This window comes from Arvicanthis niloticus, chromosome 1 (assembly GCF_011762505.2).
Source record: "Arvicanthis niloticus isolate mArvNil1 chromosome 1, mArvNil1.pat.X, whole genome shotgun sequence".
In the NCBI taxonomy this organism is placed as follows: domain Eukaryota; kingdom Metazoa; phylum Chordata; class Mammalia; order Rodentia; family Muridae; genus Arvicanthis; species Arvicanthis niloticus.
In genome coordinates, this window is record NC_047658.1 from 111,077,073 (window position 1) to 111,101,565 (window position 24,493).

Sequence of the window (24,493 nt, forward strand, 5' to 3'; positions counted from 1 at the left end):
GTCTGTCTGTCTATCTATCTCTCCATCCTCTTTTTGAGACAGTATTGTAGCCTGGCCATGACTTCGCTGTGTAGCTAAGGATTACCTTGAACTCTTGGTCTTTCTGCCTTCAACTCCCGAATACTAATTAGGGATGCAGGTGTAGCCGCCATGCTGGTTTATGCAGTACTTGGGAATGAACCCAGGGCCTTGTACAGGCTTGGCAAGCACTCTAGCAACAGAGCTGCGTGCCCAGCCCCTTCCTGACACTCCTTCTGCAGCTCTTTGAATTAACAATTGTATGTTTCATTAACAGGCAGTCTACACACCTCCAGGAAGCAGGCTAGAAAGCAAGTGAGAGCCAGAGGCAACACTGAGGAACAGGGAGCCCTGCTGGGAGGCTGGGACTTGTCTGCCCTTTCCCTACCAGCATGGTCTTCTCTGCTCCTAAATTCCCAGGTTGGGCTCACACAGGATGCACACTACCTTCTCAGAGAGGCTTCCCAGTAGAAACTTGAGAGGAAGTGTCAGCATGCCTGAGCCAGGGCAGATTCAAGGAGTCCTAGGCAGACCTGCTTCTGTCTCTCCTTTGCAACAAAGTCTAGCTAAGGGGCGCTCTTTCCTTCTGGGTCACTCTGGGAGCCTGATGGCTCATGTGTGTCCCTATGATTTGCACAGGTAATACAGCCATGCATCTCTCCGGATAGCAACACAGGCCACAGGCAAACCTTGAGGAATCAACACTACACTCCCAGCAGGTGACTAGCCAGCAACCTCTGCTGGTCCATTGGTAGATCCATTCATCTAACAATCCATCTTTATAGCCATCCATTCACCCACCCACCCATCCATTTACCATTCATCTATTTATCCACAGATACAATGGGAATAGCAAGGAAGAAGCCATAAATTTTGTCACAGAAAGTGAAAATTTTTATTCAAACCAAGCCACAAAAAAAAAAAAAAAAGAGCCATAATGAGAGAACAGAGGTTCTGTGACAGAAACAAAATTCTTACTATAGCTTCCCCTCTTCCTTCCATCCATCATATCTACTGACTCACCCACCATCCATCTACCCATCCATTCATTTATCCATCTACTCATCCATCCATTCAACCAACCATTCATTCATCCACTCATCCCTCTATCTATCTACCTATCCACTTAGCCATGCAACCATTCATTCATCCATCCATTCATCCATCCACCTATCCACTTAGCCATGCAACCATTCATCCATATACTCATCTACTCATCCATCCACCTATCTACTTAGCTATCCAACTATTAATTCATTCATTCATCTATCCACTAATCCATCCATCCATCTACCTGTCCACTTAGCCATGCAACCATTCATTCATCCATCTATCTACTCATCCATCCATCCATCCATCCACCTATCCACTCACCCATCCACTCATCTTTCTCTCCACCTACTTACTCATCTATCTATCCATCCTTATATCCATTCATCCATTAACTCACTCACTCACCATCTATCCATCTACTCATTCAACCATCCTTAGGTATACCCACCACTCTACTTATCTATACACCCACCGACACACCCACTCATCTATCTATCTATCTATCTATCTATCTATCTATCTATCTATCTATCCAACTTATGACTACCCACCCATCTAACTATCGTTTTTTTTTGGCCAGGTCTTGTACTCTTTGATGGGACATAAAATTCATTGGAGTGTGGTGTGTTCCCAGTAGAGTTAATAGCTAGGCCTGGACAAGTGGAGCTGTGTTGCTGGACCTGGCATTCAGCAGAGCCAGGAAGTTATCTGGATAAGTAATAGCTATTCCTGGCATGGTGTGACTGTCAGCTGCATCACTGTGACCAGCATGATGGCTGGTATGGCTGAAGCTCTGAGGAGAGTAGGGGGCTAGGTTGTGGGGACAGAATGAAGTGGATGTTGACCATAAAAGAAGGATCTCAGCCAAAAGGTCCACAAAGGGTGAGGGGGTTAGACTCTGAGCCCAGAGCTTGCTAGAACATGGAGTAGATGTGCTTTCCCAACAGGACTGGAGAGGGGAGTGCAGCAGGTCATGGGGTCTCAGATGAATGCCAGATGGGACACTAAAAATAACCAAATATGTCATTTTTATGCTAAATCAGATAGAATCTTCAGTTAGATTCCCGGGCAGGCAAGTTGCATCAAGTACTAACCATTTAAAAACAAGCCTGGGGCTGGAGGGGTCTGAGCGGGAAGGACATGTTACCCTGAAGTTCCCAGGCCTAGGATGTGGGGACAAGGCCTCTATTGTAAGCCTCGTAAGGGAGCACCCTGCATACCACTTGCAGAGGGACAGGGGAGGAGCAGAGGTCCAGGGACGGCTCCCTCTCCATGAGGGAGGCCTGGGTTTGGTTAAAAGAAAGTCTTGCTTGAATGTAACTGTGGAAATCTGGCAATGGTTAGGGGCATTGATGAGTATAGAACAGGCAGCTGGGGGGAGACACTCACATGGGGGCAGCTTCTTGGGGATCCCCTGTGTAGAGCAAGGATCCTAGACTGCTGGAGAAATGAGGAAGGCCAGCAGAGAATGACACATAGTGTTTCCCAGAGTTTCAGTGAACTGCTTGGTAATTTCTCTATTCAAAAGAGCTCCAGGTAAGTTTGAACACCATAAAACCAGTCCCCCAGGGCGTTGTGCAAACTGTGGCTCTCTGGGCAACTGACCACTGTGAGTTCATGTATACTGATCCAAGAGCTGGTGGAATGAGGCCAGGTACCCTCAACAACCACAGGAGCCAGGGACATGGTGCAGGGCCATCCCTTAAGATAGGGGTTCCCTGGAAGCCAGTGTGGGAGAGTAGGGTGGAGAGGAAGGAGTGGGATCCTAAGAAGTATTTTTCCTTTGCATGGTCAGGTACCTGTCAAGGGCTAGGTAAACTGACTGTGGGAAGGAAACAGAGCCCCCAGATGCTCACCCCTCCCAGCCCTGCCTCCCACTCTGCTTTCACACACTTACTTTCCTGTCGTTGAACTCAACGTTGTCACCCTCATAGTCTCCCTGTGAATGAAAGCAAAAGTAAGTTCCAACCATGCCACAGTGTGTGAGGTTGACCAGATGCCCCTCCTCCCATGGTCAGGGCTGTGCCAGTCCTGTTGGCCACTTAGCTGGCTTCTGATGCCAGACTCCTCAAATTTTGTCTCTCCTTGACTAGAGTGGGATCCGAGAGGAGACCCATCATGTTGCCTTGAAGTTGGCAGGGCTAAAGAAAGGGGGTTTTGAGGGGAAAGAAACTCTTCCTCTAACAAGAACATGGGGTGTACTCTGTGATGTCCCCAGAGCCCTGTCTAGGCATTTACTGCCAGGCATCCCATAGAATGTTCCACAATTTCTGCATATCTAGATCTCTGAGCCCAACATAACCAGAGGCTCAGAGATGCAGCCTGATGTTCCTGAAGACACACAGCTAAGTTTGATCAGACCCATAACTCACAACCAGATCTCTAAAGTCAACGGAAGGGAGAATGCAAAAGTTAAAAGTGAGTCCCCAAACCACTAAGGGTGAGCAGCAAAAAGGTGGCTTTCTGCAGCAGTCTCTGTCACATACAGTTCTCCTGGAACAGCCACTTGCTTTCTCTAGTCTTTCAGCAGGTACAGCTCTGGCCTCTTAGAATCAGTCTGGGACCCCCTCCATTGGTCAGCAACATTCTCATTGTCTGCCACCCCCTGCCAGATGGGGGAGAATCTGGCCATGTCCCCAGGCAAGTCTGAGGACAGTAGGGCCAGCTTCCTTCTGGATTCTTGGGGCTCCTCTTCTGCCCAGGCTCAGATCCTTAGGGTGCTTTCATGAATGAGTCTCATGGTTCCAGTATGGATTCATTCATACCAGAGGCTTGTTCATGGTGACCTGATGCCAAGCCGGAAGGAAGCTAAGAAGCCACCAAGCAGCCAACATAAATGTCACCAGCCTTTCTGTGCAGGTGATACCTCTAATTACTGGAGACCTCCCCAGGGTCTCACTCAGAACAGGTGATTCTTGGTCAGCGCACGGGGATAATGCTGGCTACACACCTGGTCACTGTGCCTCATATCCACCGTGGCTACCCAGAAGACCGTGGTGCCCCACATTTGCCTAGAGATATTAGGTAAAAGAATGAACAGTCCACAGGAATGGGGAGAGGTTAAGGATGCCCCAGGCTAGGAATGAAGAAAGGAGCATGGATGGAGGACAATTTAAAAGATGGATACAGAAAATGCAAACAAGCATCAGGCGCAGTACAATGAACACAGCCATGGATCCCATGCTGGCCCAGCTTGACTGCCCCTCAATCTGTGCCCTCTATTTAAGGACATGGGGCATACTTGGCTCCCTTCAGAGTGAGCTACTTCCCCTAGATCCTACAACAAGGTCTTAGTGTGGAGCTCATACATGCCTCAAATTTGCCATCCCCCTGCTTCAGCCTCCTGGCTTCCCTAGCTATTTCAGTATGAGCTTTGGTACTTAGAAGTATGGGCACTCTTCAGTTGTTTGCAAAGTGTATGGGTAGGAAGTTCCTTATTATCCAGAGGTTCTGGACTCTGCTTCCAGGCTGTGTGTTCCACAAGCCTCTGTGTCTCTATCTTTAATGTGGGAAGTGTGACCACCACTGGTTTTCATATGGCTGCTTCATAAAGAACAATGGCAGGTCTGCTTAGTGAAGATGGAGCATTTGATCTTCAGTGAAGGAAGACATGCAGTACCACTGGAGACACGCAGCCAGCTGCCAATCGCTTTATCCCCCATTCCTCACAGGAATTCTGTGACTTCACACAAGTTACTAAACCTCTCTGAGTTTGTGTCCGCATTGGATTAAATGAGATAAAGCTTCCCCTTGTCCCAGGGTCTGAAACCAAACAGCTTTGGCATGTGTAAGTTCTCAGAGATATTTTCCAATCCTTTCTCTTTAAGACTTAAAGGGCCAAGTCAAAGTATACCTGGCACTTTAGCTTCTGGGCCCCAGCTACACCAGGGAAAACAGGGCAGAGCTAGGCTGCCTGCTCTGGACAAGACTGTATCCTGGAGTCCAGTGGAGTCCTTCAGAGAGGGAGGTCAACAGTGAAATAGGGACTTTATGGGAGGGGCCAGGATTACTGTCAGGACCTGAAGGATCAGGGCCCTACCCTAGAAATGTTCACAAGGAGATATACCCCTTAAGGAGGAGGTTAGAGATCCAGAGTCATGCAACCACACCCCTCCCAGCCCCCTGCACACACACACAGTGGTCACACTCCCTGTGGGATAAGAAACATTGGAAGGATAATGAAGGGAAAATCAAGGGTGCTGGGGAAAAGGCAGGGGAGCATCACTGTCAGGCCAGGGGACCAGCACATGCAAAGGCACAAAGGAGGGAAGCTGGGCCAACTGACCCCAAATCCCTGGCTCTGCAGATGGGAAAGGCTCCAGCTAGGGGTGAGAAAGGAAGCTAAGGTGGCAGATAAGCCTAGCATGGCCTCTCTCCCAAGGTCTCCCTGTTCTCTTTCAGTAATTCTTCTGAAAGTAGTTCCTTGCCTGTGCTTGCTCTGACACCCACATCTGCCCTGTTGTTACACAGGCATCATCAGTCTTACCAGGACACCAGGTCTCTGACCAGACTGCTTAAGGCCAGTGGAAACAAGAGACCAGCACGGGACCTGGGTCTGCTGACCCCCAGCCCTGTCTTCTTTCCCTCCTGCTTTGGGTTCCTGGACTATGCTACACTCCATGTTTGGCAAGTTCCAGGGAGTCTGTCTGGGGCTCACACACCACCAGGCCCCACAAATGACCTGGTCCCTGTTTCCATAAAGACAATAAGGAGAGAATTCTGCACACACACACACCCCCTTCAGCCCTGGCCACAGCAATAGCTAAATTTCTCAAGGAGAGGCCTTCTGGATTTGGACACTCAGCCCAGGAAGCTGGCCATTTGCTGTACACAGAACCCTGGTGATTGCCAGAGCCTGGGGCGGCAGAACCAGAGCCAGGGCAAACACCCTGTGGATCAGCTGGCTGCGAGGTATGGAGGAAGCTAGCCTGGCGTCTCCAACGGTCGCCCGTCTTCATGGGACTGTTCTGCCAGCCAACACTGCTCTCTCTGTGTGTGACTTTTCTAGCTCCCACTGTGGGTCGGGGGGGACAGAGGAGGTAGAGCAGGAAGCTATGACCACAGGATAATTGTAGCTCCGGGGGGGGGTGGCCCTCAAAGATTTGGAAAGATCAAGTGATGTAGAAATGAACTATGTGACGATGACTTACATCGTGCAGAGGGTATGCAGCTGAGTATACGCCATTGGCCAGGAGGCTGGTGATACCTTTAAAAACAGAGGTAGAGAGAAGTTAAGGACTAGCAGGCCTGCTGCCCCACATCTGGAAGTCAGAGCCGTCACAGGGAGTCCCTGCTCACAGGGATGCTGCTTGAAGCTTGCACCAGGCTACCCAGAGCCCAGTCACCATCTTGGGGTTCTTCCCCCGGGTAGAAGGCAGCAGGGCGAGTTAGCTATCCACTAGAGATGATTTCAACATGCTTGATTGGCAGGGTTAAGAAGACGCAGAGCACACCCCAAGAGGAAGTTCTGTCCCTGAGGAAGGAGGCAGAACAGTTCAGTCACCCCCAAACCTCGGATTCGCCAGCTACCCCCACCGGCCTGAGGGAGAACCTGCAGATGGACAGACGGCCTCCGAGTGGTCAGAGAAGCTGATCATGAGAGATGACGGATGGGAAATTGATGGTGTCGGGAAACACACATACAATTTGGAATTAGCTTGTAAGTTGATGGGAGAAGCGGAAGAGGAGGCCCCGCTCTTACCGTATTTCCCACACTTCCGCCGTTTACTTAGAAGGGCAGAGTCCTTCCTTCTTCCCTCTCCTTGCCCTGTTTACACATTGGCTATTAGTTACACAGAAGGGCCTAGAAGGGTCAAAGCTACATTTTGGGGAGACAGCTGGAGGTGGCAAGGGGCTCACAGTCAAGTGCTCAGGGCAGAAGGAAGATGGCCAGGCCCTTGTTGGCTGGGTCTGGAAGCCCACACTGGCATAGGAGAAATAAAAATCTACAACCTGTCTCTTGGAAAGGATGCTGTGCCTGGCTCTGGAACCTGATACTGAAGAGGTGGCGGAGAGTGGACCGCAGGAGGAGGGGATCCTGGGAGACTGCTCTGGTTTTGACATGCTCAGAACCAATGTCTTAGAGCCTCATCCCCCCAAGCCCCCACTGTTGACCCAGAGCCCCCTGACTGGCAGAAGTGGCTTTCTACATGATCTCTTGTGGGTCAACTTTTCTCCGCAGCCTGGAAGCTGACTCTATGCAACATGGCTAGATGACATTTGAAAAATAACCTAAACAAGGCCCATCTCCTTGGACAGTGGCCTGGAATAGCCAGAGGCCCTGAGGGACATATAGGAATCAAATCAGAGGTGGCTGGAGCACATGGCTGAAGCCATGGTCACAAGTGGAAAGTTCACCTCACATGAAGAACATACGTGGGGCTGGATCCTGGCCAGTGGTCTCCTCACCCTTCCTAGGACTCAACCAGGGTGGAGTCTCCACAGGCTCTCCCTTGGGCTTACCAATCCCTTCAAGCCCTCACCTGTGAGGCCTCCCTTGACCTGGGCTCCTAACCACTGGTGCGTCCCCAGCCCTCTGTCTGAGAGACTCCATTCTAGTTTAGCTGTTTCCTTGCCCTAGAACACAAGTACCTGAGGGCGGCCCCTGGGACAGACGAGCTGGCGGAGCCGGTCACTACTTGAAAGAAGGTCAGTAAGTGACTTTGTAGGTCATCAGAGCTCCTGAGCCAAGTACCAACATGAGGTAGGATTATGAAGGCACCTTGATCTCTCTCCTCTACCCAGAAGCAAGTGAACCACAGAAGTAAAACTATGGGTGGGAAACAACCCAGATCCTTTACCTCAGGGTCAAGCTAGAACAGAGGTCAGCGCCAATCCAGCTATGCTCTACAGATCTTCATGGAAGCCATATTTATTTCTATGGATGGGACCTGATAGCACCTGGTCATGCACCCTTTCTACTTCTGGTGGCCTTGTCACAGCTGTGCTCTGACAGCGGTGACCTGAACAACCCCCTGAGTGAGTCCAAGGCATGCTCATTCTAGAGGTCCTCACTGTCTGAAGGGACCAAGCCAATGGGGACAGAACTCCCAATAAATCAAGATATGGGCTTGGACATTTCAAAGCATCCCTGTGGCCAACTGTGGGCCACACCAGTCAGGCCACATGCAGACTCTGGGCCCTGGCAGAACCCTTCTTGTTTCAGCCAGGTCACCCAAGGGCGTGGCCACTGCTCTCTTTGGGTTGCTATTTCCAGTGGCCCAGAACTGGGCTGTGGTCCCTAAGGGACACCTCTTCATTCCTTCTTACTGGACTTATAATCAAAGAGGGGTTAGGACCCCTTGTATGTTTCTTTTCCATGGCTTAGGGTCTCTTTGCAGGACCCTGTCCTTAAACTCACAAACACCTTCTGCTAAGGAAGCAGCAGCTCTGGGTGTAAAACACCTGGCTGTAAATCCACTGGGAACAGGACCCTGCCATAGCTTTTCTGCCAGTCGCCCAGATTTCTTTTCTGAACCAACATAGGCTTAAATCAAATCTCTTTGAGGAAGCCCCAAGCCGGATGTCCACCTCCCACCAAGAGGCAAGACAGACAGACAGACACTGAGAAACTGCTGCTGACCTCAAGTCCACAGAGTCCTTACCCATGCTGTACTTGGCCTTGGTGCACGTTGTTCTCTTCAGGATTTCATAGACCTAGTGCAGAGGGAGGGACAAGAGGGGGAGCAGTTACTCTGCTGCTCTGCCAGTCACAGGACACTAGGAGGGTCCTGGGCTTTGAACACCAGCAGGTGACTTTCAGAGGTAAGCAAAGCAGGAGTCACCAAGAACCCTTAGCCCTCATCTCCTGGTGCAGGACTGATCCTACAGGCCTCACAAGGTGCCAGCTCTGTGCAGTAGGAACCTTCCTAGGAGCTAAGGGAATAACTGTCATGGTGGGGGAGGAGACATGAGAGTTGGCTCTGTGTCCTGCTGCTGCTCACTGCCCCTTTTGTGGAGACAAGAGCAGGACCTAAGAACCTGCCTATATGAATCTCTGTAAGAGTTAGAAGCCTGGAGGAGAGCAAGGTGGGGGCTGGATCTCGAGAAGCCCCCAAGAAGGGATCCTGTCCCTTTTGCCATCCCTTTGACTAATGAGATATTTTGCTTGGTGGTCCCAGGAGCCCTGGCTCAGTAGTCTGATTTGCCTGGGGCTGAGTTAGGAGATCTTGTAAAAACTGCACCACCAGCCGTGCCTCAATTTAACCCTTTGATAAACGGACTTGGGATAAACAGCCATGGCCTAATTACTTTCATTTTATTTTTGAGACAGGGTCTCATGTACAGCCCAGGCCAGGCTGGCCTCAAACATATTGTTAAGGATAACTTTTAAACTTCTGATTGTCCTTTCTTCGTTCCCTAAGTGCTGGGATTGGGAGTGTGCACCACCATGGTGTTTGTGGTGCCAGGGATCAAACCCAGGGCCTCCTGTAATCCAGACGAGCACTCTACCAACTGAGCCAGGTCTAGCTCTGTGCAGATCTACAGATGACAGTTTCTTAGCATGTTGATTCTCCCTCAAAACCCTTTGCTGTGTTCACTCAGGCAAGACCAGTATCCCTCCATTGTCCTCTAGGACTGCATCACCAGGCTCTGCCATTACATCTGGCCTCCTCAGTCAGCAACCCCAGCCTCTTGCTGCCCCCTCTTGAGTTCCCTCCTGCAGCCTCTGTTACAAGCACCTGTCCCTGTAGTCCTAAATGGTGCCAGGGCCACATTAATAGATCCGTGAGGCAGGTCTGTCACGGCTCTGTATTGCTGCCCCACTTCCCCTCCACCATCTGCCCTGTGGGTGGAAACCCCTGCTCAGTTGCTTGCCACAATCTTTCTCTCTGTCACTCTCTACATCTAGTTGCTAACCTGTGACTCTCTGCTTCCTCCACAACCTCCCCCTCCTCCTTTCCATTTCTGCAGTCATGATCCCACATCCATCCACCTCTACCACGTGACCCCACAGCCAACCACCTCCACCACCATGTGACCCTACATTCATCCTCCTCTACCATGTGACCCTGATATCGGTGCACCTCCAATACCATGTGGTCTTACATCTATCTATCACCACCAAGGGACCCCACCTCCACCACCATGTGATTCTACTACCATGTGATTCCATATCATCCACCTTCATCATGCTACCCCACATCCATTCTCCTTCATCATGTGACTCCACATCCATCCACCTTCACCACCACATGGCCCATGTTCATCCATGTGCACCATGTGACCACGCACATACCTTTCACTCACTCCCCACAGTTGATCCCCCGGGAGTGGTGAATATATATATATATATATATATATATATATATATATATATAAAACTTTGCCCAGCAACCTTTTATGGCTCCCTATTGCCTGCAGGCCCACTGTCTAAGATCCCAGTGAGCACAATGGGCCCTTGTCTCTTGGAACCTGCTGGTCTCTGATTCCAAATAGCTTGTACATGGAGCCACCCTAATGCCAGAAGAAAAGCAGCCAGTCTAAGTGGAGGAAGAGACTGTCACACTTGGGTCTAAACCATGAGAGCTGACAAGCTAGCCACAGATCTGTGAATCAGCAGATGCCTTTGGAGCACAGAGATGGTCTACACACAGGCCTCCAGGATCTCTTGGAGACAGTATCCCTCCTTCATTCCTCTAGCAGCAAACAGTCATGGCTCTCTAGATCTGTTGTCCCCAGTGAAATGGCTCTCTGGCTCAGTAGAAATGGTAAAATTCAGCGGAACCTCAGACTAAATAGTCTCACAGCTAATCACCAGGAAGAGGTACCAAAATTACTCACAGCCCCTTAGCTTGTCACCTCCCTACAGCAAAAGTGTGTTTGCAAACATTCTTCTGGAGGCATCTGACACCCTGGAAAGTGTGCAAAGCCGAGGTGCACACAGCTGCTACAGTGGTGGAAGAGACACTGTGCTGGTCATGCTGTAGGGCTCCTCCCAAGAGGCAGACACCCAAGACACTCTCTCTTAGATACGCCAGCCCCGGCTCTTTTGGAGACCAAGAAGGGGTATGGCTTTCCCTCAAACACATCAGTCCTAGTTCCACCAGAGGCCATGTCTTTGATCAGGTTTCTCGTTGCCTGTTATCATGAAATCTAATTGTCAAAATTAATCAATAGAGGGCAGTCCAAATGGCTCAACAGGTAGAGGTCCCTTCCCTCCCTCCCTCCCTCCCTCCTTCCTTCCTTCCTTCCTTCCTTCCTTCCTAAGATTTATTTCTTCATGTATTTAATTTTAGGTATATAAGTGCCTCTGCATGTACACCTGCATGTCAGAAGAGGGCATCAGATCACATTACAGATGGTTGTGAGCCACCATGTGATTGCTGGGAATTGAACTCAGGACTTCTGGAAGAGCAGCCAGTGCTCTTAACAGCTGAGCCATCTCTCCCAGGCCATCTCTCTCCTTCTCCAGGGAAAGGTTCTTGCTGTCAGGTTGGACCATCGGAGTTCAATCCTCAGAAGGAGAGAAACAACTCCCTTGGGTTGTCCCCTGACCTCTACACATGCACTATAGAACATGTGTCTCACCACACCCAATAAATAAGTTAATAGACATAAAAAAAATTAAAGTGACAACATCAGTGGTAACAGGGCTGCACTGTGCCATGAGACTGCCCTGATGCAGGTGCTACCTGTCCCTGTTGGGGACAAACCAGAATCAGTCTTGTTCTGACACAGGCTTGGGAACTGTCCTGCAGACACAGGGCAAGGGAGAGGCCGCGGAGGGGAAACATCTGCCTCCCCTGGGTCTGAGTGTTTCTCCCCAACAGAACCTGTGCCACCCCCTTGCAGGGTGGTGGCTACAAGAGGAGTTGAGATCCCTGTGCCAGGCAAATGGGCAGCCTCCCCTTAGCCCTTGCTGTGACCCAGCCAGGCTGGATGCTCTAAGCAGAAGAAGAGAACAGAATAGGCCTTAACTGCCAGGCGAATTTCTTGTTTTGATAGAAATTGGGTCCTGTGGCACGCACGGCCCCATCTTGGCCGGCAGTCAAGTTGGCAGCTGCAGAATAAACACCAGGCCAGTGCCCTGAGTAGGGCAGGGTGGCCTGTGTGTTCAGATTGCAACCTAGGCTGGAGGCGCTGGCAAAGACCTGGGGATGTTATCCTAATACATGTGCCTGGGCTCGGCTGCCTGGGCTGCTCTGACATCCTTAGCCAAGCAAGCCCCTTGCAAGCTCTAAGAGGACCAAGTGACAAAGGGAGCTCAGCCTGGAGATCCCCTCCCCCAGCTTCCTGCAGCTTAGCTCTTTCTCACGCTCCTCCTCCAAACTGAGCAGCCAGGGCCTCCCTCCCCTGGGCCACCCACTGCCCTCCTGATTCATTATTCTAATTATTTTTGTCACAGGCAATTAGAGCTGGCTTCCACCCTGAGGAGTTTCAGAGAAATGAAATGATCATTGGGGTCCCCGGGGGCACCCTCTGATGAGGCAATTCCAGGACGCCTACTCACTATTGTGCTCCGGGTTTTGCTGTCGAAAAAAGAGTCCCTGTCAGTCAGGTCGAATCTGCAGGAACAGAAGGAGACAGGGGATTGCTGTAGGCCTTAGGGGACTCCAAGCCTGGGGAGTTATCCTCTCTCCAATAACAATGACCACGAGGGGCCTAACTATCCTCACAGCAGGCACAAGTCTCCCCTGTCCCTGGGCGTGGGGTTAGCAGGTCTCATTAGCCCTTTGTGGGCGACTCTGAGACCTCCCATTGCTGGGAAAGGAATTAAGGGTACCCTTTAGCTCTGATAGATTTCTTTTTATTTGAATCAAAGTCTCATGTAGCCCAGGCTAGTCTCCAGCTAGCTGTATAGGTGAGGATGGCCTTAAATGCCCCATCCTCCTGCCTCTATCTCCTTAGTACTGAGATGGCAGGCATGTGTTTTGATGATACCCCTGGAAGGCAGTCTTTCAAGCCCTTGTTTCAGTGACAAGAGGATGACAGTGTCATTCCTCCACACGAAGGTTTCAGCTTCGAGGATGCTCTCCCTGGAAATGGTCTGTATTCAGGTGTCCTAGGCTACACTGAGATTGCCTGAGGTTTCTGGGGCACGGGAATAGCTCTAAAGCCACCATTCCTTGTGGTGCTTAGTGGAGAAGCAGAGGGTGGGGATGAGCTAGGTATGGATAATGGGCGTGATCCTCTCATGTCCCTGAGCAGGCAGAGGCCACTTGGGCAGCTCTGCCAAAGACTGGTCAGTATAGTCAGGGCAGCACATGACTCCCCTACAGCCACCACTATCTTTGCAGAGCAGAGAGTTATATTCTAAGCTAAAATGCGGGTGCATACTTCTTGCCCTCTGAGGCTGAAGCACCCCAAAGCCACCTGCCCCTGGGCCTTGCCATCTAAACTGCCTGAGTTCCTGGTACCCCAGCCTTTTCTCCCATTTCTGCCAGCAAGGCCAGGCCTAGATAGGCCTTCCAACTGCCACTGCTGAGCCAGGTAGCTATGAACCACCGCCTCTTGGGAACAGGGAGGATGGCAGGGTCTGGAACAGACTTGGCACTGCCAGGCAACGCCCTGCTGGCTGTGGAGCTCCAGGGCCTTGGGAGTCCCTTGAGGGGGGCTTCTTGTTCAGTTGATTGCTGCCTCACCAGCTGCTCCATTTGGGGCTGCTGAGGTTTCGTGACAAGGAACCAGTACTCAGAGGGACACAGCTAGAGCTGGGTAGCCTAGGCCTATCTAGCCAGGGCCCAGGTGGTTTCCCCTAAGCATTCTCAAGCAAGGCAAAAGTCTGCAACCCCTCTCTCCTCTGCAGCTAAGGCCCTTGGAAGTTGCTTCCTTGGCCTCTTCTGGGCTCCACAATTACATAGTTATATATACATACTTATAAGACTGTGTTCCCCTGTTCAGGGTTGGGGGGTAGGGAAGTCAACCTGGACTTCTCACTCACAGGTGTTGTTTCTCCCTGGAGAAGGGGTAGGACAGCCTCTTTGTGGTCTGTGGTCTGTGCTCAGCCACCTTGGGCTGGATGGGGTCTGTGATCTTCTGCAGAACTGAGTTGATGGTTTTCAGGAGGCCTCGGGTCTCACTGATGTGGTACACCTGTGGGCAAGACCAGGCGGGAAGATGAGCCACTCTACCAAGCTCTGACTTTTATGATGGTTAGTTAATATTGCTTTTCAATGCGATGGAATTTAGATTCATCGTGGAAACGAACCCTGGGCGCGTCTATGTGGAAGTTTCTAGATTGAGAAAACTGAGGAGGAAGATACACCCTGAATGTGGACGGCACCATCCCATGGGCCGTCTCAGAATGGATAAAAAAGGAGAGAGTGAGCTGAGCGCCAGTGTTGTTATCTCTGCTTTTGACCATGGCTCCACCATGAGCAGCTGTCTCACGCCCCTGTCTTCATGCCGTCCACACCATTATGGCTGTATCCCCATAAACTGTGAGGCAAATAAATCCTTTCTTCATTAAGTTGCTTTTGTCAGGGTAATGTGTAAAGTGACTAAGTCTGAGTGCCTATTCTTGGATGGTGAGAAAAACATAGTCCTTTCTGGGAACAGAGCAGCCGGGAGTGAGTCAGGGGATAGCCTGTGTGCCCTGTATCTGCTGTTCCAGGCTTACCCAAAGAGCTCAGCATTCTAGGAGAGTTGGGCCAGCAGCTCAATTATAACACATTCTATAACACATTTGTCCCAAATGTGTCTTCTGATTCCAAAGCTGTAATCCAGAGGCTTCAGTGGATCTGAGAAGCTGCGCTGGAGTGGTCTCCCTTCCACCCACACACATAAAGATGGACTCTCAGCTCAGCTTCCCTGGCAGGCTGCTCTTCAGCCATAAAGTTTTCAGAGATTAAAAGGAAAAATCCCAGCAAGCCAGAAAATGTAATTAAATTGAATCTGATAAATTATCTGAGACCCCACAAGCATCAAAGAGGCCGGGCCTCAAGCTGAACTCTATTTGTTCAGGTCAAATTCCTGGAACAGAGCAGGCAGCTTTTCTGCCCGGATCTTTTCTTGGTGTTCTGGTGGGGTGTGGTCTTAGGCCTTGCTCACTCTCTCTTTTTAAGGTGTGTGTGTGTGTGTGTGTGTGTGTGTGTGTGTGTGTGTGTGTGTGTCTGTGTCTGTGTCTGTATCTGTGTACAGGTACCTACAAAGGCCAGAAGAGGGTGCTGAATCCCCTGAAGCTGATAGTACAGTGAGCTGCCCTTTGTGGTCCTGAGATCTGAACTCCAGGCCTCTATCCAAGGCATCTATCTAGCCCTGGCCTAGAGTCTCTAAAGACCACCCCAGGCAGGGTCAGATGCTTCACAGTGAATAGGAACTTCCATCTTTGTGTTCTCTGTCCCCTCGTGTCCTCACTCCCTTTTCCAGGTGTCCTCATATCAAGGCCAGTGTTTTGTAATATAAACACACCCACCCACCTTCTTTGTGGGCATCTTCAGTTTCAAAAACTCAGCCTCCCTGCAGAGCACATGCCAGGGTGCATGGATCTTCACAAACCCGACACCGTGGATTTTGGTCTAGAGAGAGAAAAGGGGCTATTAGTGTATTTGGCAGCTGAACCCCCTTTCCACCTTGGTACCCAGCTATAATTGATGAGGTGTGGCTGCCTTTGCCTGACACAAGCCCCATGACAGTACTCAGCAAGGCTAGGGACCTTCCATATAGCGTTTTATGTAAGAATCCAGGGGTCCCCAGGTCACAGCCAGGAGGGGAATCTTAGGGGTATAAAACACTTGTGAAGTTTTCAGGGGCTAAGTGAGAGCCCCCCCAAAGCCTAGCAACAACAGAGGACCATTCATGATTCCAGGTCCACAGCCCTCAGCCTTGACTGGGGCCTCTCAGGGCTCACCGAAAAGATGCTCTGTGTGTGTGTGTGTGGGGGGGGGGTCATATAGTCCTCTCTCTCTCTGCTTGTAGCCTAACTCCAGTTTCCCTGTATATCTATGACCTTTATCCTTGAAGTGTTGACAGCCCGACACAGGGACACCAAGAGTTCAAGTCCAGTGCTGTTTTGACTTGGGACAAGTGTGATGGTGATTTTTGTCAGTTTGGCACACTATAACATCATGCTGGGCTGTAGACCTGTTTTTATTATAGAATGTCTTAATGAATTGGAAGACCTGCCCACTGTGGGTGGAACCATTCCCTGGGCATGGGATCTTAGATTGTATAAGAATGGGAAAAGTAAGCTAAGTGTAAGCACACACATATTAACTTTCTGCTCTAGATTGTGAATGCTACCAGTTGCTTCAGGTTCCTGTTGCCTGACTTGCCTACAATGATGAACTGCAACCTGGTGTTGTGGTCTAAATGAACCTATTTCCCCATAAGCTTTTGTGAGCGTATTTTACCACCACAAGTCAAGTCTCTCTGTTGAGAGACAGGAAGGGCTACTAACTGGCAGCCATGTTAATGGCCTTACAAGAACTGACTGCTACCACCAGCTGAAGAAGAAAAGTGTCATTGCACAAGAGACATTTAAGTTTGTAGAGAAGTCCCTTTAGCCTACCAGCTCTTGGCTGGCAAAGTCCACCCAATTCAGACCCAAGCTGTGTTTCCCCAAAGACAGCAGTACCATGCCTGGCCCCTGGTTCTCTGTAGACACATGCCCCTTGGAAAAGGCACTTTATCAAGAGGCAGGTGACTACATAGTCACACAAACATGCAGGACATTGCCCAGATCTTTTCCAAGACCCGGTAGACTAGAGCCCTGCCCGAGGATCTACAGGGTCTACATTTCTGAGACCTGAAGGAGTTTGTCATGGGGTATAGAGCAGCCAGTGTGCCCTGCCCACCTCAGGACCATAGGCTGAGTGAGTGGCCCAGCTCAAAGATGTACTGTCGGCTGCCAGACTGCAAAAAGAAATGGGCCAATGTCATCTGAGGATGATCTATAAGAAAAAACATTTGGGATGCTGAAGCAGGGTTGTTTTTAAGGCTCTTCTGCTCTTCTGGGTTGCATAGTGAGTTTCAACCAACTAACCAATCAACCAAATTAACTGAACATCTGAAAAGGGGGAGGAAATAAGTACGCTTGTCCGGAAGCTAACACCACAAAGTTGGTGCCTCTGGGAGCTGACACAGCAGCGCAGCACTCCCACCTGGCACAAAGAGGTAGATGTAGCAAAGTTGGTGGAGTGCTTGCCTAGAAAGCATGAGGCACTGGGTTCAAGCTCCAGTACCCCATAAACTCGGTGGAGTGTTGTATGTCTGTAACTTAACACTCCAGAGATAGAAACAGGAGATCAGAAGTTCAAGGCTACCCTTAGTCTCATGGGAAATGCCAGGCCAGCATGAGCTTCTTGAGATTCCCTCACAAACAAACAAGATAGTTCAAGCCAGAGCTCAGAGATGGAAGGCTTTGGCCACAGGCCTGCTCTTTCTCTGTGAACAGGCACATCTCATTCCAGGATACAGAAGACACACTAGAGTCTTAGGATGGAAATCCATGGTCCTTCTGTGCCCCTGGGGACAGGTAGGATAGGCTTGGGAGGCCAGGATCAGAATCCTGCTCAGCCTGAATGGTCTATGGCAAGTGTCTTAAGCTCTCCAGACCCTGCTCCCTCACCTATAAAACAAGTGATATGAGGTCTGGTTTGAAGACAGACAGGGCCCTTAGCATTGAGCCCCAGCCTTGGGCCTACAGGCAAAACGAACACAAGGGACTGAAGGAGCTAAGTACAGCTTCAGTCTGGCTCTGATGCAGATTAGGCCATGCCTGCTTTGGCCAGCTCTGTCACAGAGATCCCAGCCTTGGTGACTCATAGGCTGATGTCATGGGACATCCCTAAGTCAGGGGAGATGTCTGTTGTCTCACGAGTGGTGGAGACCAGTAGAGACCACATGTGGTGGAGGCTAGCTTTTCCACTACAGATCCAGATTCAACTCTGTGTAGTGTTTGCCCGCACGCAAAGACCCAAAATATTCTTTGCAGTCCCAGCATCCCTGGGAAAGTGGGCCCTGCTGACGTGAGTACTCGGGTCTCTCCCAAGGAAACATCTGGTTGGTAAATGGGGTCGTGGGACCTATTTAGCAAAAACACACTAAGATGTTTAAAAAAAACTGTGGTACCCTGCCTGACCACAGCACTCCCACAGGAGGAGGAGCCTGGGGCATGGCCAGCTCCCTTCAACCACAGCCAGAGGCTGCAAAGGACTAAGTTCTATCCCTACTCCTAAACCCTGAGCACAGCCTAGCTAAGCCACAGGAACCTGTGAAGGGGCAAGTCCCCAAGAAGCCCCCATCCAGAGAACAGGTTAGGCCAATTCAATTAGAGATCAGCTGAGGAATTATAGGCGTCTATCCTGAGCCCCAAATGAAAGGACTTTGAGTTCACTAGAAATGGTTCTAGAGCCATCTTTACAGAAGAAGCCATGTATGGTGGCTCATTCCTGCAATCCTAGCACTTGAGAGATTAAAACAGAGTTCAAGAGGTGTCCTGTGGTGCCAGCCTGGGCTATATACTGACTTCTAGGTCACCCTGGGCTACATCGTGAGACTGTCTCAACAAACAAACAAACAAACAAACAAACAAACACAGAAATAAAACTAAACCAGAACTTTGACCAGGCAGGTTGCACAAGTCCATAACCCCAGACAGGCAAGAGAGTCAGGAAGGAGTTCAAAGCCAGCTTCACCAACATAGCAGGGTCAAAGCTAGCCATGAGATTTCATCTAAAAAAATAAATAAATATAAGGAGGAGGAGGAAGAAGAGGAGGATGAAGAAGAGGAGGAGGAAGAAGAAGAGGAGGAAGAGGAGGAGGAAGAAAGAAGAGGACAGGGGTGGGAGGTTCCATGAAGGGTTTGAATGGCTGAGGGCTCCATCACCTCATCCTTGTGCCTGGAGGCCTGTGTACCAGTCCGTCACTCAAGGTAATAATGGCAAACTACACCTATCATCTGCCTGATGCCCTGATTCCCACCTGCCTTTCCCACTGGCAATGGCTGCCTGCATAGATGTGAGCTTTAGACAGATGGCTCTGCTTCCGTGTGCTCCTAGGATGGCTGCCTGCGAGTGACAGAGTATTCAGTGAGTGATAGAGGAACAGAAGGAGTCAGCCCCAGCATCTGGCCCCAATCTCACCCTCTCTCAGACCTCCTGGTCTGCCTCAGTATACCCCTGTGGGTGATGAGGGGCTGGAAAGGTCTGTAGACACTTGATCCAGATGTTTGAGCAGCAGGTGTGGCATGGGAACTTAACCTGGTGCTCCCTTGTCATGCTCACACTGCTCCTCCACCCACACAGCTCCCAGAGGGTGAGGCATGGCCCAGGGGGTTGGGATATGTTGTCACTAGTGTGGGGCCTGGGTGGGGAAGTCTTGCATGCTAACTGGCATGCTCACAATGTGGGTACTGCTGGCCATGTTCACAGTGTGAGGGAGACTTGGAGTCCATGGCAAGAGTAGGTTTGGGAGCAGGGGTACCCACCCTTAGGGCTGTCCTCTTGATGCTATCCTTAGATTTAAGCCTTGGGCACTGGGGAGCCATGGGTCTCAGTGGGTGGAGAATGCTCAGGTGTCCTTTGTCAAAATATGGCAGAGATAGGCCCAGGCCCAGGATGTACTTTTCTTCAGTCCAGGGCCTGAGGCCTGCTGGATGACAGAGTTATCAGCAGCTAGATCCAGTCACACCTCTGCTGCCATTGAAGGTGGAGCCATCCCCCTGGGGCAACCCTCCATGAAAAACAAAAAGTGCTGGCTACAATTAGGGGAAAAAAAAAATCAATGCACTGTTTTCAAGATTCTGTGCATTTGGAACCAGGACATAGAGCTACAAGCCATGCCATGACAGCAAATGCAGATCCAGAGAGGACACTAGAACCATGTCTTCAGAGGGCGGTGACATCCGCCTTGTGGTGGCAACCAGGCCTGGCTTGAACTGGCTTCAATGGCCACCCAGCCTTGGTGGGAAGGAACAGGACTAGATTCCCTTTCATGAGACCCACAAAGAAACAGTAGTCTTTTTCTGACCCCAGGGCAGTAGGTTGGTGACTGCTCAAGAGCTTGAGGGCACAGGAGGATTTAAACCCAGGAATAGGTAGATACCATCCAACACCCCATGTCCCTGTGAGCATGCCTGCTCCTCTGAGTTACCCTGAGGAGCATGGAAAAGGAAACTGAGAGAAGAGGGGGACTAAAGAGGAGGAAGGACACCCACGAAGGGGCAATGGCTTCAGCTGTCACTGTGGCCTTGGGGCATGCCAGCCCAAGCCCTGGGAACGCTACAGGGTTTCAGGAGGTCCTGGATGGGCACAAAACCAGCTGAGCTCACTGGGTTTAAACAACCCAGAGACATGGCCAGGGAGAACCAGCAAGTGACAGAGACAGAAGCCAGTGCTCTTGGCTGGAGAGTGTGAGCTCATTAGATGGATGACAGACAGGTCAGCCCTGCTCACCTCAATTACAGACATAAACTTCAAGACAGGAAGGCCTGGAAAGGACAGGAAACTATTAAAAAGTGACATGGCCAACTTGGGGAGAACCAAATAGAACGTCTAGAAATAAAGACTCAGACTGAGTACTAGAATCTTGACATGGTGTTGGCAAACAGAGCCCCCAAAGAAAGCAGGATTAGAGGACGGGTGTGGGCCGGAGGTATCCGAAAGGGCTTGGGGACATTTGCTTACTTCCATGGGGTGTTTCTGGGCTGTGGCTTACCTCAAGCTTTCCAACTGACAGCTGCCGGCAGAGTTCCTGGCAGTCTCCTGCAGGCCTGGCCACAGAGAGGACCTCAGAGAGCAGCCACAGTGGGATAGCATTCACCTGAAGCCACCTGCCTGCCAGGGGGAGCTGTATAGTCAGGTGGGAAGGGCTGAGGAGACTCAGTCAGGAAAGTGTTAGCAAACATGCTGGAGGACCTGAGCTGATCCCTGGAACCCATATTGTAGAACATGGTAGCTTGACCCCTTGGAATTCTGGGGAAGCAGAGGCAAAAGGATCCCGATCCCTGGGGGCTGATCAGCCAGGGCCTACCTAACCAGCTAGCCAATGAGAAACTCTGTGTCAAAGAACTAGGAGAAAAGCACCTGAGGCATGACAGCTAAAGTTGTCTTCTGGCCTTCATATGCATGGATGCACACAAACATGACTACACACAAGCACACTCATATGCGCACACACACACAGAATTCAGGGCCACAGAAGCATATTTCTGTAGAAAGAAGCAGGCTAGAGGGACAGCGGTACATGCTGCTTTGAGCCTAGTGCTCAAAGTACATGCTTAGTGCCAGAGGGCAAAGGCTTCAGGGACCAAAGAAAGAGCCATATGGTGGTAGAACTGGGAGTTAGGGCTCTATCCAGCCTGGACCTCAGCATTGCAGCACTGAGAGGCCAGTTCTCCCTGGGAAGAGATTGTAGGGGAGTGCTGCACATATTAGCTGAGCAACTCAAAGCCTGCGGTCTTTGGTTGGCTTTCTAGACAGCTCTATAGCATGGGGCCCAGGGATAGGATATAAGGTGAATTGATTGAGCCATGCTCCTACACTTTGCCAGGAAACCCACAGGGGTGGGCTGGAGGCAGCCTGCTTCCAGGCCTATGAATCTCATGAACTGGTTTCTGAAGGGATAGAAGGAGACACAAGACCCCTTAAGTCTAGGACCAACACCTCATCTCATGAAGGAGCCCAGGGCTGCAAGCCTCCATCATCCCCGGACAGCACTGAGCTATAGAATTGCCTGCAAGCACTGGAGATGGCAGGAAATGGATGTTCCTGCCCCTACCCACACCCTGGGACCATGGCAACCCTGCCCTCCAACTTCCCCAGTCACCTTGCAGAGGGTGGAAGGGGGTATCCACAGGCAAGGAGACCTTTCTCTATTCTTCTCATGGACATAAATTCTGATTCTGCATCTGCATGGAGACATCTGAAGTGTCTCCCTGGATGCATCCCCCCAAAAGGGCTCCCAACATCCAGAAATGCTCCTACGTACTGCTCACTCCCTAGAGGTGGCCCCAGTATGATTGTAGCACCCATAGAGTAACAGCCCCCGACTTCACAGGCTGTGTCTCCCACAGGCTCTGTGTCCCCCCAGCTTGGCATGAATTCAGCGCAGCGGCATGAGATCAAACAGGCACTGGTGGGGTTCTGTGTCCACTGACTTTGGAGAATCTGCCAAAGCCAGGGTCAAGTGCAGTGTCAGGGCTGTGAGGGCCCCAGCCACCCCCAGTAGACACAGCCAGGGCTTAAGCCTGTGGTGTTCTTAGCAATGACCCCCGAAGACATAAATAATGCCTAGTAGGCTTTAAGGCTCTGCTTCAAAAATGCTAATGGATTTTCTTGGAGGAAAACACACTGGTCACAAATTTCTCTTGTCTGTTTAATGGGAACCCTGGAAGCTGATCCCATGGAGAGAGAGGTGGGGTGCGTATGAGAGAGAGAGAGAGAAAGAGAGAGAGAGAGAAAGAAAGAGAGAGAGAGACAGAGAGAGAGAGAGAGAGAGAGAGAGAGAGAGAGAGAGAGAGAGAGAGAGAAAAACAAGGAAGGGGGAGGGGAAGTTGGGGGAGGAGGAAGAGGGAGAGAAGGGAATGGGGGAGGGAGAGAGGGAAGCAGAGGGAAATGTCTACAAAGAGGGAGCTAGGAAGGAACAAAGAGAAAAAGGAAATGGGAGAGACAGGAGGTGAGAGAAAGAAAAAAGATACAAACAGGGGAAGAGAAAGGGTCTTAAGACCTCTACCTCATGACAAGACCTCTTGCCATGCAGTTCATCTAGGGCTTCCTGACCTCTCAAGGGCAGCAGGTGGTGAAAGACCCCTGTGAGGAAAAGCAGCCCACCCACCCTGGCTCTCTCTAGGGCATCTTGGATTTCTCTGGCTGGGGGGGGGGGTGGGGCTGTCACTCTAGGAGTTCTACAGTCATAGCGGGGCCATCTCTGGGCACTGAGGGAACTGAGCAGTGGGTAGGGGCATTCCTGGATGCTAGGAGCCCTTTTCTGGGGATGTATCTAGGGAGACATCCCTAGATACCCTCCTTAACTGCCCAAGGGCTAGTCTAGAACCCTGAGACTACTGAATCAGAGCCTGTGTTTGCACAAGCCTGTGGGTGTTCAGGGTGCATTGTGGCCCCATGGGAAGGCAAGCCAGCCCAGCCAAGGCAGACCTGTTCTTATGCTAGGCTGCCAGCCCGCCTTGTGCCAGATGTGAGCCCCACTCCTCTACCACAAGTGCTGAAGCCCACTTGCCACCCTGCCTTGTCCCCACGTGAGAGCAGAGCTTTATTCATGAGGTGGGTTTAATGGGCCACATTCACTCAACAACTGTTCAATGCCACTCCTGAGACCTGTGGGTGCGCTCTGATTTGGAGAGAGGGTCTTTGCAGATGTAAGCAGGCTGAGTTAATGCTAAAATGGGATGATAGGATGGACCCTAAACAGAGAGACTATGAGGATGAGGAGGGGACATATGGGCTACAGCAGAAGAGGCCAGAGTACAACTCTGCCCATATCCTGACTTCCAACCTGTGGCTTCCAGAATGTAAGAAATGCCATTTCTGCTGTCTTAAGTCACCCACCCATCTGAACTCACTGGTCACCTGGCCATTAAGAGTTGTTCCCTGCACACTAGCAATGCTACAGGGACAGTAAGTTGGCCTCAGTGAGAAAGAAAGCAGAGAGACGCTCTAGTTTGCATGGAGCTCCCAGGCCACTGCTCCCAGTCAAATTCTGCCAACCTGTACTCAAGAAGCCAATTTGAAACAGCCAACCTAATAGCAAAAAGCAGAAAAACCCATCCCAGAGTACTAGTGTTAATGTCTTTAATCCCAGCATGAGGGCAGAGGCAGAGGAGGCAGAGGAGGCAGAGGCAGGAGGCTCTCCAGGAGTTTGAAACCAGCCTTCTCTACATAGCCAGTTCTAGAACAACAAGGGCTAGAGACATCTACCTCCCTTACAGAGAGAGAGAGAGAGAGAGAGAGAGAGAGAGAGAGAGAGAGAGAAGGAAGAAGAAGAAGAAGAAGGAGGAGGAGGAGGAGGAGGAGGAGGAGGAGGAGGAGGAGGAGGAGGAGGAAGAGGAGGAAGAGGAGGAAGAGGAGGAAGAGGAGGAAGAGGAGGAAGAGGAGGAAGAGGAGGAGGTGGAGGAGGCCGGGGGGGGGGTAGAGAAAGATTTATCAAATGTGGTCACATCTAAAGTGGTTATCTTTCTGGGCACAGACTGTGACCCCAACTTTGGTTAACACCACAAGCAGTGTAATATATACCCTCTCTTTAGCTGTCTGTAGGAAGCTGGGCTGGAGACCTCTGCAATGCTACCTCGTGGCCAGCTCGTGAGACTAGTGTCATGCACAGGACACCTCATCTCCTTCAAGGTCATTATTTGTCTTCCCATCCAGCCTTGGAAACAGAGGTCCTTTGGCTGGTGGTAATTTAGGGCCAGAAGCACGTTTAGCAACATCACAGGGACAGACAGTTTTAGTTTTCAGGACTTGAGAGTTACCATCAGCCCAGCAGAGCCCAGGGATACCGTTAAAGGTCAGATGCCATGGCGCTC

The 24,493-nt window shown here is 50.7% G+C and overlaps 1 protein-coding gene across 12 annotated transcripts in view; it reads right to left on the minus strand.

Moving 5' to 3' along the window:
- The window catches only part of Ano1 (anoctamin 1), a 163,931-nt gene that overhangs the window by 54,178 nt on the left and 85,260 nt on the right, over nucleotides 1-24,493 (minus strand). For 6 of the 12 annotated variants that reach the window (XM_076914445.1, XM_076914416.1, XM_076914423.1 and 3 more), the window contains exons 4-10: nucleotides 15,432-15,530; nucleotides 13,955-14,106; nucleotides 12,524-12,578; nucleotides 8,676-8,727; nucleotides 6,773-6,838; nucleotides 6,222-6,277; nucleotides 2,969-3,010 (exon numbers count right to left, since the gene is read on the minus strand). In XM_076914445.1, the coding sequence (XP_076770560.1) occupies nucleotides 2,969-3,010; nucleotides 6,222-6,277; nucleotides 6,773-6,838; nucleotides 8,676-8,727; nucleotides 12,524-12,578; nucleotides 13,955-14,106; nucleotides 15,432-15,530 (522 nt within the window). The remainder of the gene's footprint in view (nucleotides 1-2,968; nucleotides 3,011-6,221; nucleotides 6,278-6,772; nucleotides 6,839-8,675; nucleotides 8,728-12,523; nucleotides 12,579-13,954; nucleotides 14,107-15,431; nucleotides 15,531-24,493) is intronic. The other 6 variants (XM_076914456.1, XM_076914435.1, XM_076914454.1 and 3 more) reach the window with 1 other exon arrangement.